Consider the following 13,281-nt stretch of genomic DNA (forward strand, 5'->3'; position numbering starts at 1 on the left):
CGGTCCGCGACAGCAGCTGGCGGAGCTCCTGGAAGTTGAGGAGGTTGTTGGCGGTATCGGACCAGGCTGGGTGGGTGGCACCGTCCATCTCCGAGGCCAGGCGGTTGGTGCTCTCCAGCGTGTGGTTGGTGCCCCCGATCACCTCATGGCACTCGGGGCACTTACTCCTCTCCATCGCCCCCCCACACTCCCCGATCACGTAGATATGCCCGTTTTGGCACTTGAACCAGTGGCCACGGGGACAGCCCACAGCATTGACAATCTGCACCCGCTCCACTTCAGAGATGCCCAGCCCCGACACAGGCAAGGCCTTGCAGAGCCACTCCAGGTCAGCCTTCACTGCAGCCTCATCCTCCTGTGTGAATTTCTTTGTCCCTTCCAGGATCTGTCGCACACTGGCAATCTTCGCGGCAAGCGCCGGGGCGATCGTGCCCCTGGCACCCTCGCACCGTGCCAAGAGGTTCAGCAAATAGGTCAGTCGCTGAAGCTCAGCCTGCAGGTCAGAGAGCTCCTGTCCCGTAAAACTGAGCCTTGGCTTATCCAGCCACTCCTGGACTTCATCCAGACGCTTTCTCAGCCCCTTCCTCTCATTCGCATTGATTTTGCTCATAGAGTTGGTTAGGTCTGCTACACGTTTGTACAAGTTCAGCTGGTTCTCAATTAATCCAATACTCTTTGTGGAGAGATCAGAAGCTTTTAGTTTATCTTCTAGCATGAGGTACTTAAGGGGTAGATTCCGCTGCAGAACAGCATTCCCTGTCAGTGCAGCCTGCAGTCTTTGTCTGCTAGACTCAATTTCCTGGGCTGGGCCTTGGATTTTCTCTTTCACCTTTTCTATCTCATCCAGCCGCCTTTTCACAATGGTGCCATATCTCAAATTCTTCCTGATAGGTGTCTGACACATAGGGCACACCTTCAGCTTGATGACACCATCATCTTCATCCATATAATGGTCAAGGCCTTGGGACTCAAAGACATGGCCACAGTCTTCGAGCTGCACAAATCGAGCATCTGGGTCTTCTTCAAAGCCAAAAAAGATCTGAGTGACTTCCTCATGGTCACAAACAAGGCACTTCTTTGGGCAGGGCTCTCCGCACAATCCAATACAAGGATGACCACAACGCAGTAGCTTAGTACATGGTACATTGCAGCGAGGCCTATTGCATGGTTCGGAGCAGAGATTGGTACACTGGTAGTGCTGGCACCGCCACTCACATGGCTCAGCACATGGAAAACAGCTCTCTCCACATTTCTTTTTACACCTACTGTGGATACAGTGGTTCTGACATTCCAGCTGACAGGGAGGGCATTCTGTAGTACAAGGCTGCTGGCACTTGTGGGAGCAAACCAAGAAGCGCTTGCATGGGCTGTTACATGGCTTATGAAATCTTCCTTCAAAGCAGGTATGACAGGAACCTGAGCATACATGACCACACTGCAGTTTGGCAGAACACTTCATCTTACATTCCACAGGCTTCTCATGTTTCATCTCCTCAGTGATCCAGCATTTAACCTGCTGGTCATGGCCACATTTCAGCGTGACTGTAACCAGTTCAGGACACCACTTAGTGCATTCCAAAAATGCCCACAGAATTTGTTGCATGTGTGCCCACAGTTCAACTTTTTCTGACAAGGTTCTTGGCAAAGAAACTCACTGTCTGGAGTTGAGCATGGCACCATCTGCAGGTGGCCACACTTAGAAATAGTTTTCTCTACTTTCACCATGCATGGTCCACAGGGCTCGTAACATGACCGTGGACAGCGGTGCCCATCTGCACAAAGCACCTTTTGACAAGGCTTCAGACACTGATACTCTTTGTGCTCGCTGTCATATGGGTGACATGCCCTTGTGCAAACATGTCCACAACTCAACCTAAATTCACAGGGACGACTACAGCCTCCTTCTGGTACTTTGCTGAAGTCTGCTGCTGTAGATACGAGTGTCTTGGTTTCAGGGTGGTTCTGACAGCAAAGCATCAGTGAGCGGCCAATGTGATTTTTCTCCCGAAGGGTGTGAATGATCTTGCTCCAGAGAGGAACCTTGCCAAGCATGCTCATATTTCCAATACAGTACAGCCCTTTCTTAGCTCTGGATAATGCAACGCATATGCGATTAGGGATCTGTAAGAACCCAGTTCTCTCCTCTTTGTTGCTCCGCACGAGTGACAGCAGAATAATATCATTCTCCTCCCCCTGGTACTTATCAACTACATGAACCTTCACACCTGCAAAGGTCTTGGCTGGCATGAGCTTACGCAGACAGAAGAGCTGTCCAGTGTAAGTAGTGAGAATGGTGATCTGAGAAGGTAGATAATCCTGACACAAGAAGTATTTGCACAGTTCCACTACAAACTGGGCCTCGTGTGGGTTCTGGTGGCTTTTCCCTTCCTGGATCTCTTGCTCAGGAAAGTCATGTTCCACAAAGAAGAGGTTAGATAAGACCCCCTGAAACAAGAGAAAGGAACGTTAGAAACTGAATTCTATCTTCCTTCACTGCAGGCTGTTTCCGTGGCCCCAGTTACCCACTGACAGGAGGACTCTAAAGGAGAGGACTACAGTATGCTCTTACTGCATACTTAGGCAATTTCCTTTTAGATTTCCATAGCGTATTCATCAGATAGGAATTTAAGCTTATTAATCACATTTCAGCTTATTAGTGACATTTCAGTATCCTTATACGAAGTCAGTTCTGTGGATGATTTTATTCCCTGTCTTTTCAGGGATGTTTCTACCGTACCTTTTCAGATTATAGAAAAGAAAAGATAAGATGCTAAGAACGTTTCTCAAAGCATGGTATTTCCATTTCACGTTCATGGTGTGAACTATGTCTTGTTTTGGCCTTATGGGAGAACGATAATAAGTTACCAGTGCACAGAGCTTAGCAGTTGCCTAAAACTATCTAGCAAAAAACCACGCCCTCTCTGTTACTACAGTGAAAACAAATGAATGAGGATTGCTTTTCCACCAGGAAAACTAAGAACACTAGGGACTCGAGTAGTCATGCAGCAGCTCAAGGGGTGTAGAACTGTCTGCTTACCTGTTCAAAAATTCAATTTGCCTGGAGTTATCAGGGACCTTTATATTTTGCCTCTTAACTGGAATTCTTCTACCCATAAGAAATTCTTGGGCTGCGTGCCAAAACCCAGAGACTATTTTTATCAGCAAAAACAGATTTTGTAGATCAAACACAGATGTCCGGTTTCCCAAGGTGTCCATAGTGGCTTAGTGTCCACTGCTGTACAATTTAATTCAGTGATCACCTATGCTGATTACTGTACTAGATGGGAAGATGCAGTTTAGGTGCCTTTTGGCATCTCAAGTTTGCTTTAAGGCCAGATGGAACCATCAGATTCTCCAGACTAGTTTCTCATAGGAGAAATGGTGTAAAATTTTGTGGTCTCTAAGTAGTTGTGTGTTTTGGGTGGGTTTTTTTGTTTGGCTGGGTTTTCTTTGGATTTTTTTTTTGTTTGCTTTTTCATTTGTTTAACTAAACCATCTTCTACAAAATACTTGATCTGGATTTCTAAAAGAGGGCCTGCCACTTTCCCAGATAGCTTCTTCTAGCAATTAAATCATCTTGAGTATTAATTTTGTCTTGTTTGGCTTCAGCATTCCGCTGTAGTTTTCAGTATGCTTTCCTCATCCAGTTAAAGAGCTTTTAACTAATTAGTACTGTCTTTTCGTGAAGAGAGATTTACATAGGCTAAGCTACTGTAATCCTCTTTCCGTAACTACCTCCAATTCTTTCTCCCAGGGTATTCAGCCTAGCTCTGATACAGCGCAGCAGCGTAACCTTGGCTCAGACTTCTGGGTTAATAGTTAAGCTGTGACAGAGAGCTGTGAGCAAGCCTGCAGAACAGGGCTATGCAAGGTAAGAAAGGTAAAATTACAGACAGAGATAGGATTGTTAATAGTTCAAAGATGCAAGAAAAGCACCAATGTGGAGAGATACGAAATCCTATTTAGGGTGAGAAAATACAAATCAGGAAACAGGGAGTTAGTGTTAAGATGGAAACTTGGGAACGTTAAGGAAGAAGCAAAGGCTGACACTTATTCTGACTGATACCTGCCTGACAACAGCAGAGACTCTTCAATTGTCTCATGGTGTGGCAAGCATACTAATGCTTATAACTTATTAAATTCCAGCTGATTATTGTGTGTGTTAGCCAATAAGTGATTGCTTTATATTTTTAAGCTGAACAGATCTTGTTTGCAGATGTTGCGTATTGGTAAAATGCCCAAACTGAGAACCCAAGGAAGGAGGGCTCCAGTAATCAAGTCATCTATCTTACATGCGAGTTTCACATATTATGCTTTAAGCCTCTCATTTAAGGTTTCTTCCTAGCTTTCAGTCTCCTACAGTTCTTTTGGTCCCTCTTCCATTTTTTGCTGTTCTTTTCAAGTCAATAGTACTGGATCCATTTTCAGTGTCCACCATCGCTAATTACTTGCCTAATTCTGTATCACATATTTCTCTGTTTCACGTACAAATTTCAATAACTGAACTTGATCTTGATTCTTGATGAAGAATTTAAAATCCTTGAACACGACATTTTACAGAAACTCATTTTAGCCAGTAACAGGGGACCAAAGCAATTGCTTAGATGGATGAAAACTCACTTTTATGTTCTCATACTTCAGGACAGAGGGATGGTTCTCCAGCTCCTGGTATATATGAGGACTGAGAAGCTGGGCAATTTCAGGACGCATGCGGTGCTGAAACACAAAGCAGCTGTATCAGCCTTGAGGAAGGAGCCCCATATTTCCCTGTCATTACTCTGCTGTTCCACTGTACAGACTGTGGCTGAATATAAGACAAGGATGACTTTCCAGTAAGAGTCAAAAAGGGAGCACCTTCTAATCCCCATCCTTCCCGACACCATCACTGCCACCACCAGCAACTACAGGGGGAGTAGCAGCAGGTTCAAAAAAAATCATTTGGAAAGGTGGCTGTCATAGGAATGACGGTTTCAGTGCAAATCTAAGAACACTATTCTAGATAACAAAAGCCAACACCTCACCCTAACCACTACATGAGCTCTTCTAGGTAGTTTGAATACAGGACTGCTGGAAGTAGAATTAACTTCTCCAGGCACCAAAACAGATTATTAGAGCAATTTGACAGAAAGCAGCCTGAGAAGACTTGTGCTGTCAATCTCCAGAGTTCTGGAAGCTTCAGATGCCACAATAAGCCATGTTCATTGCACTAAAACATGTGGAAGCCACAGTGCTCTGGACGGTATCTCCGAATAATTGGAAATATACTGGTACACTGCTTGTGGCAGTTTGACAGCTCTTACCATTCCTCGGGAATTTAATAGCATGTTCTTTTTGTTTAGACTGCTCAGAGTAGAGATATAAACTTAAGTGTACTACAAACTTAAAAACAACCTAAATGCAAATGCAATGGAGATTTTTTTATAGCTCTTCCTCACTTGGTATTTCAGACGGACAAAGGGGAAATCAACTTTCACCAGCCGTTCAAAGAGGGAGACTTCCAGATTGAAGTTCTTCGCCAGGTCATATACGTTTGCACTAGGCCGCAGCTGAAAGAGAAGGGATAGGAGGTTTACGTTTTAGTACTTTTCCTGTGTATTAGTATGATTTTTCACTCATCTTTTTCTGTCACTGGTCCCTGCATAGAAAGGCCAGAGACTGGATTCTTCCAGAAGTGCTAAATGTCGAAGTTAGATACAGTCACAACTGAAGTGGATAAAGTACATGTAAATCTGAATCAATTAAACTAAAAGACAAGTCCCACAGGAGCTCTACTCCAAAACTACAGGAGACAGGACCTGTGCTATCTGTGGAAGCTGGGGAGCAGTAGGTCTTGGCAACCTTTCACATATGGTGTTTGGTTAAAAGGGTCTAGTTCATTTACACGACAGTTAATGGTGTTAGTCGTGGACGTTACCTGCTGGTGATCTCCAATGAGGATGAGATGCTGGCACGCTTTACTGAGAGTAGTAATGGTGTGAGCCTCAAGCACCTCTGCTGCCTCTTCTACAATGACAATTCGCGGCTCTACTTTTTGCAAGATCTGACGGTATTTGGCAGCACCTGAGCAAGGAGAGAAGATAAACCTTAGCAGAATAGAATTACATGCAGGCAGTACAAGAGTTTTCAGGGAGGGGAGTAGACTGTGTCCCAGAAGAGACTGGGGTTCTTCCCAAGATTCCCCACTTCAAGACTCAGCTTTTTGAACTTTAGAACAGCACCATACCAAGGATGGCTTCTGTATGAAGAGTTATTAGGGAAGGCAGGTGGGGATTAGAATCTTATGCCTGCCTTGGCCCCTTCCCGACCCTCACTTCAGACATAAGATACCTACTCAATACATTGATCAACACACATAAATAAACCTAAAATTGTCTCTCTGAAGGGTCATATTACAGTGACATTTACACTACGATCACCAGAAGGTGATGTAGGGATAGCAGTGCAGATATTACCTGTGCTTTACTCAGGCACAAGCGAAGCATTTCTATTAGAATAATGCCGCTCAAGACGGAGGAAGCGCACAAGTGCACAGAAACTGCTCATGCAGTTACTTAACAACTCGCACAATAGCCACATTTGCAAAGGGAGTCAGAGATTAAGAAGGCTGTAGACTAACGCAGAGCCTGACCCAGGCTGTCAAGCAGCACGATACTAATCTTTTGGCAACAAGGTCCTTTAACCATTACTGGATGCAGTGCAATACAGATTTGCTTCCCAACTGCTGTGCACCTGTAGTTGTCATCCCCACAACTTGGGACTCCTTGAGAATGCAAAGATCTTCCTGCAGCCTCAGTTCTGTCAGCCTTTCTGCTGCTGCCCGATACTGCTGTTCATGCTGCAAAATCCTCTGTCGAATAAGCCCCTGATAGGTCTGCAGCCAAAGCCTGAGAAGAAAGTGCCATTATCACACACAGCAAGTTGAACAGGATCGTGATCCAGAAGTTCTGAGTGGATTCAGTTCAAAACTTTCTCTGTGTCTTTTGGGCAAGAGATTATTAGCACCGGTACTTAGTCCTGAACACAGTGGAGAGGACAACACAGCCTGTGCAATACAGGGAAGGTAATAATAAGTGCATTCAAATAAGGAGCTAAACAGATATGGACACCGTGGCTTGACAGAAAGAGTTTGCAAACTGGAACAGTCGTAGGAAACATTTGCCTGAGGGATCCTGCAAAATTGCTTTGTCACCTGTAAAGCCTCCAGCGGGAACTCAGGTCAAGTTGCCACAGATCCTGAATAGCCTTGGCCTCTGACTCTGTCATTGCACTCAGTTTACGGAGCTCAGCCTTCATCTTCTGTTTCATTTTCTTCCTCTGGGCAGCAGTTACCTGCAGAAAAAAAGCTCCCCAATAAGCAGTTACAGCACAAAGATTCTTCATTAGCATCCCTGTGTTATTCTTTACACAGTCAAGCAAAGCCAGAACTTGCTAGTGCATGCAATTACCTCCCACCGCGTAGTCTTCTGTTGTGGTTGAGCTGTTCCTTGCTCCTGGTCCTCCAGCTTCATAGCCAACAGCATGCTGGCTAGTTCATTAACAGCTCTGTGCTCTTCCTCCTTCCTTCCCTGAGGCTTTGCTGCCTCTTCGTCCTCAATCACTCTGTCAGCTTGAATCAGGTCAGCCTCCTCCGGGATCTCCAAAAGCTCCTCTTCTGCTTCACCTTCCCACTCCTCCTCTCTCTCCTGCTGGCCACCTGTGAGAGTCACCAGTCACATGCAGTAAGCCACAGCCACTCTAGCAGAATCACAGTGCAGCAGTCAGATCATTATGTGGAAATTAAGGTTAATCTTCTTTCCACTACCTTACAGTACCATTCATCTTTCAGTGCCTGTTAAGAAGCAGTGTCTCTTTTCTGGCACACATGCACTGCTTAGGCAAACACACCTGTAGAGGATGGGGGGAGAGTTGTGTTTGGTTTGGGGTTTTTTACCTGGATTCTCAGCCCCGATATTCTCTGCAGCATTCTGGGTGAAGACAGTTACACCAAGGCCCAGCCACTCCAGAATCATTGAGTGTTGTGAAGCACTGTAGTAAAACTCCTCATTATCCTAATACAAGGAAAGTGAAATCAGCCAGGCCTATTGCACTTCAGAGCTTTTGGATGATGCCAAAGCAGCACCTTGCAGCAGCAGGCAACTAGGACAAGCCCCGTGAGAGACCTCCAGAGCTAAAAAGTCTGAGCAGCCTCAGATCTTCAGAAAGAGCATCCCTCCTCCCCTTCAGTTTAAGAGGCTTTCATTTGGGTACTTGTACTTTTATGCTGATAAAGATCACTTAGGATCTCTGCAGTTTAAAGAAGCAAAATTTAAAGCCCTTGCCTGCCCTGCCCAGTCTAGACTGCAGTTGCTTGCACAGCTTGCTGTTGGCTCCCTCACTTTCCTGGTAGCCAAGTGATGCTAAAAAGAAGTGTGCTTGGGGAACCTCAGACTCATCAGCAGAGAGGGCAATAAGCGTACGTTGGGACTACTTGACTGAGAAGAAAAGGACCTGTCTTACCAGACCATTCATCAGACTGTCCCAGTGCTGGGGCGCAATGAACGCTTCCAAGTGGCGCTCATGCAGAACTCCATACGTTGTGCACTCTAAGAGCTTCGCTCCTTCGTGGAGCTCCTGCTCAGCCTGTTTCATCTCACTGGTTATCTACTCATAATAAAGAAAAGGGAGGCATCATCATACTCAGAGAAGCAGACTTCAGAAACAGCAGGACAAGAAACTGATAAAGTGAACAAGGACAGAAGAATTAAGAGGCTGATTTCAGTGTAAGACAAGGTGAAAGAACAGGTGTGGAGGAAGTTTGGTTAGCTCCTCCAATGGCCAGGCAACCCACTCCCACCATCTCCAGTGAACTCTGCGCATACATTCACATAGGCTCTGCGGAGATGCGTGGGCAAATTGTATCGGAATTCACACTTCTTCCTCAGCTCCCTCAAGGTGAATTGCTTCAGGACCTCACTGCTACTTCTGCCCCCGACACGCACCATCCCGTGTTTCTGGAACGTGTATATTCCTGGGAATGAAAGAGAAATATTAGTACTAAAGAGGCCAGCTCTGTTTTCTGCTGTAGGACAAGGGCAAATGCTACACTGGATTGGTCGGAGTGAAGTTTCCTTACTGTGTATCAATGGGGCTAGAGTCACTAGAAAAAGCCAAAACAGCAGGTCATCACACCACAAGATGAGCAGAGTAAGAGCTATGCTGTAATTTCTTGACCCTGCATCACACTTGCCAGGTACTCTTACCTTCTAAGAACTGATCCAGTGCATGGTTAGTGTAGCAGACTATAAGGATGGGAGACTTCTGGACAGTGCTTTGCCATGCATGCTTATTAGTCAAGAGAGCCTGAACAATCTTCAAACCCACATAAGTCTTCCCTGCAAAATAAGTTCAGAATTAGAAAACAGTAATCCACCCTCTACAGGGTGCCTTGAAACACAGGAATCATCAAAAACAGATACAAGACTTCCTTCTAGGCTGCAAATCTGGTCTGTGCCAAGAGGGATGCCCCCAGAGGCAACTCGTTTACAAAATGCAAATGAAGTATCATGACACTCCTTCTGGCCTGTAGTTGAGCAAGGCCACGCTCTGCAAGAATGTTGTCTTTTGGTTAATACCCTGGACCTGGACCCAGGGTTTCCTCTGTCACTGCATCCCCCAGCCCACTCCGATACTGGTTTCATACATGACACTTGGCTGCAGACGAACATCCGCATACTAGCAGAATTCAAGCAGTGGCGCTTGTTGAGTTCAGGTACCATTTAAAACAATTACAGTTAATCTTGTAATGCTTTATTCACACAGAGGTTCATGGCTGAACACTCAAAACATTCTAATATGCTACGAAGACAAATAGGACTGTTGCACAGCAAGAGGTACCATGTTATCAAAGACAGTTGAAACTTTTTTCACCCCAATACACAAGCAAAGCCAGTAGTGCAGTTGGCGTCTACTTGCAACTAGGTCAGCAATGCGTAAGATCAGATATGGGTATCTGAGGATATTTTCACCTTCTCCACAACCCATGCTAACTGGTCTACTCAAGCATCAATCAGGCACGGGACTAAAGTTTTGGAGACTGTACAGCTGGCTTTCTCTGAAGCTAATCTCCCTAAATGGGGGAGTCAAAGAGAACTCAACGACATGAACTCAATGAACTTAAACGACAGAGACTTAAAGCAAATGTTTCTCACCAGTCCCAGGAGGTCCTTGGATAATAGCCAGCTCCTTGGTGAGTGCAAGATTCAAAGCCTGCATCTGAGACTCATCTAATTTCAAGGCTTCCATTGAAGGCCACTGCCTGGGGTCTAAAACATGGACATTTTGCGTTCTCAAACCATCAGGGTTCACCTCTTCATCTGACAGGGGATCTTCCATCAAGGGCGCAAAGTTGTAGACAGTATCCATTGTCAGGTATGTTGGCTTCTCCACCTGTGTATCACATTCCACGATGTACTTCTGGAATGGGATATCTTCTTCCTGGATTTCCTGTAACCCTTCTAACACATGCCGATAGGCCTCAAAGTAAGCAGTTGTCTCTACCATGAGGAAGGAGTCTGAGGGCTGAACCTCTGCCATCAGTGCCTGGCTCTGTGCATTAAAACATAGCTGCACAATCCCGTGGGCAAGATCTGCATTATCACGATGAGAAACAGTGGCAAAAAGGCATGTTTCAAAGTGATCTTTGGACATGCAGATCAGGGATCCATATAGCAGCCGTTTGGAATTCTGCCATCGTACAAACTTCAATGGTTTTATGTCAAACTGCACCTTGTAAACAATACCAGTTGGGGAACAGAGAGGGGTAATGATCCGCGTGTCAAAGTAGATCCTGATATCATCAAATTTTTTTTTCCTCAAGCCTTTGTCCTCAAAACTCTGCAAAAGCTCCAAGATACCTTCCCTTAAAGGCCTTACAAAGTCTTCTCTCAAAAGCCGGAAATGGGTATCAAGATAAATGCTGGTGCTCTCATATCTTCCAGAAACAATATTGGGACGTAGAAAGGGTTTATCATCACAATGTACCTCCTTATATGTTGGATAAATGGTCATTGTACGATAGGTTTCTTCTTGACCATCAGTCCGAGGCTGCATAAGAGTATAGTTATCAGCCCTTAGTGTGCCTTCACGTCTCTTCTCCTGCAGATGCTGCACGAGCATCTGGACTTTATTTAGATTTTTTTCTGTTTCTTCTGGGATATCCACACCAGAAGCTCTCAGGGCGTTTATGGATGCTGGCAAGACTGTCAAGAGAACGGAGATTTTCTGCACGGAGCTGGCTGGGAAAATACTGATCAGGTCCTGAAGAAGTGAAATGACGTTGCTAATATGCACAGGGTACTGATGACGTACAGCAGGGACTGCTTCTGTCATCATGTCAGACACATACTGTGGCAGACAGATCTTGAGAAAGTTGGACTCCTTCACCACTCCAAGAAGCTGTTGGACACTCTGCCTATCCATTCGGGAGCTGCATGCTTTTCGAAGCACCTGGCAAACGAGCTGAAGGAAATTGGGTTTCATAGCCGTTTGGGAAAGAAGTTCCTTCAAACCCAAACTGGAAGCAAGTGTGATGACAACTTCTGAAGGGTCTTTCTGGAGGAGACTTTCTAGGAATTTATAGCCAATCCTTTTGACTTGCTGAGGCTGCTCACTGAACTGGGGACCACCTGGGGTAGGGTTCTGGTACAAATGAGGATTCTCCCGAGGTTGCAGTCTCCTTCCCCTACCTTCATTTTCTTGCCCATTCCTCAGCCCTCTAGTTCCTTCCTGGGATTGTCCACCTTGATACCTCCTTCCCCTACCTTCATTTTCTTGCTCATTCCAGGGTCCTCTGGCCCTCTCGTGTGCTTGTCCACCTTGATACCTCCTTCCTTTACCCTCATCTTCTTGATTGTTCCAGGGTCCTCTGGCCCTCTCGTGTGCTTGTCCACCTTGATACCTCCTTCCCCTACCCTCATCTTCTTGCTCGTTCCAGGGTCCTCTGGCCCTCTCATGTGCTTGTCCACCTTGATACCTCCTTCCCCTACCCTCATCTTCTTGATTGTTCCAGGATCCTCTGGCCCTCTCATGTGCTTGTCCACCTTGATACCTCCTTCCCCTACCTTCATCTTCTTGCTCATTCCAGGGTCCTCTGGCCCTCTCATGCGCTTGTCCACCTTGATGCCTCATTCTTCTTCCCTCATTCTCCAGTTCATTCCAGTGTCCTGTGGCTCCACTGTTGGCCTGTCCACCTTGGTTTCTTGGTTTGTTCTTGCTTGATTGAGGAACCCTCCAAGTCCAGCCACCAAATCTCTCCTCTCTTTGCCCAGGTAGAAGAGTATAATTACTGGCTTGGGGGCTTTCCCCTAACTGAGCTGTCTGGCCTGGCACATTATTTATTCTGTTTCTGCCTCTTCGTATAAAGCCAGTATCCCAGTGATCTGTGCGACCTTAAAAAAAAAACCAAAACAAAACAGACAGACACTCCTTAATTATACATCAACCACATTAACCTGTCTCTCAATACAAACACATGAGCATTTTAGCCCAATAGTCAGCGTATTTTGGACATTTGGCATCAAGTAAGAAAACCACCATTATATTTGCACCCAGACTTTCAAGTTGGGCTTTCCTTTGTATCCCTTTTTCTAACTGCTAAAAACCATGCCATGCCTAGAGTTCATTTAAGCTGTTAAGCCATGAAGATGCGAAACAAAAACCTAAATCCTTTTCCACAGAGCAGAAAGCAGAATTAAGAAAGGCTAAAGGTGAAGTTTCCGGCACAGGACAGGATTTCCTCAAGAGTTGGCCATCATGGAAATAGTGACAAAGACAGCAGCAGCTGACTTTGACTGTACATAGCACAGCTCAAACGCAGACCTAGACAAAGTCAGAGCAGCAGGAAGCATAGACCGTATAGCCTTTGTCATGCTCTCAATAGAAAACTTAGGGCAGAATTCTGGCAGAAACAGTCAGCAAAGAGATAGCTGCAATGCATCATCACCTCACGGCCTGGGCGGCAGATAATGAAATGCTGGAATTGAGGCTTAAGAGAGAATTTCACTAGTTGCAGGCAGTGAAGGAGTGGATCCCCCCATACCAGCACCACCGACCAGACCTTCTCCCCGCGGGCGACCTCCACCTCTGCCTCCTGCTCGGGGCTGCCGGCAGCACGGCTCCTGCCCAGCACCCTCCATGGCTCGGTCCGGCGACTACTCAGCGGGGCGTCGCGGCTCTCCGGGGCGAGGCGGGGGCTGCACCGCTCCTGCACCCCGACACAGCCGCCGTCGTGCTCAGCCCGGGACA

At 46.0% G+C, this 13,281-nt stretch overlaps 2 protein-coding genes across 2 annotated transcripts in view; one reads left to right on the plus strand and one right to left on the minus strand.

Moving 5' to 3' along the window:
- ZNFX1 (zinc finger, NFX1-type containing 1) overlaps positions 1–12,140 on the minus strand; it is a 12,904-nt gene extending 764 nt beyond the window's left edge. The window contains 14 exon segments of the mRNA XM_009893508.1: positions 12–1,576; positions 1,579–2,445; positions 4,621–4,716; positions 5,436–5,546; positions 5,915–6,060; positions 6,730–6,884; positions 7,190–7,329; positions 7,446–7,693; positions 7,931–8,048; positions 8,488–8,640; positions 8,859–9,007; positions 9,240–9,371; positions 10,188–11,676; positions 11,799–12,140. Coding sequence (XP_009891810.1) covers positions 12–1,576; positions 1,579–2,445; positions 4,621–4,716; positions 5,436–5,546; positions 5,915–6,060; positions 6,730–6,884; positions 7,190–7,329; positions 7,446–7,693; positions 7,931–8,048; positions 8,488–8,640; positions 8,859–9,007; positions 9,240–9,371; positions 10,188–11,676; positions 11,799–12,140 — 5,711 coding nt within the window.
- A 649-nt stretch (positions 12,141–12,789) lies between these two features.
- Positions 12,790–13,281, plus strand: part of DDX27 (DEAD (Asp-Glu-Ala-Asp) box polypeptide 27) — an 8,104-nt gene continuing 7,612 nt past the window's right edge. The window contains exon 1 of the mRNA XM_009893509.1: positions 12,790–12,829. Coding sequence (XP_009891811.1) covers positions 12,790–12,829 — 40 coding nt within the window. The remainder of the gene's footprint in view (positions 12,830–13,281) is intronic.

The sequence above is a fragment of the Charadrius vociferus genome, unplaced genomic scaffold (assembly GCF_000708025.1).
Source record: "Charadrius vociferus isolate BGI_N301 unplaced genomic scaffold, ASM70802v2 scaffold259, whole genome shotgun sequence".
Classification (NCBI taxonomy): Eukaryota; Metazoa; Chordata; class Aves; order Charadriiformes; family Charadriidae; genus Charadrius; species Charadrius vociferus.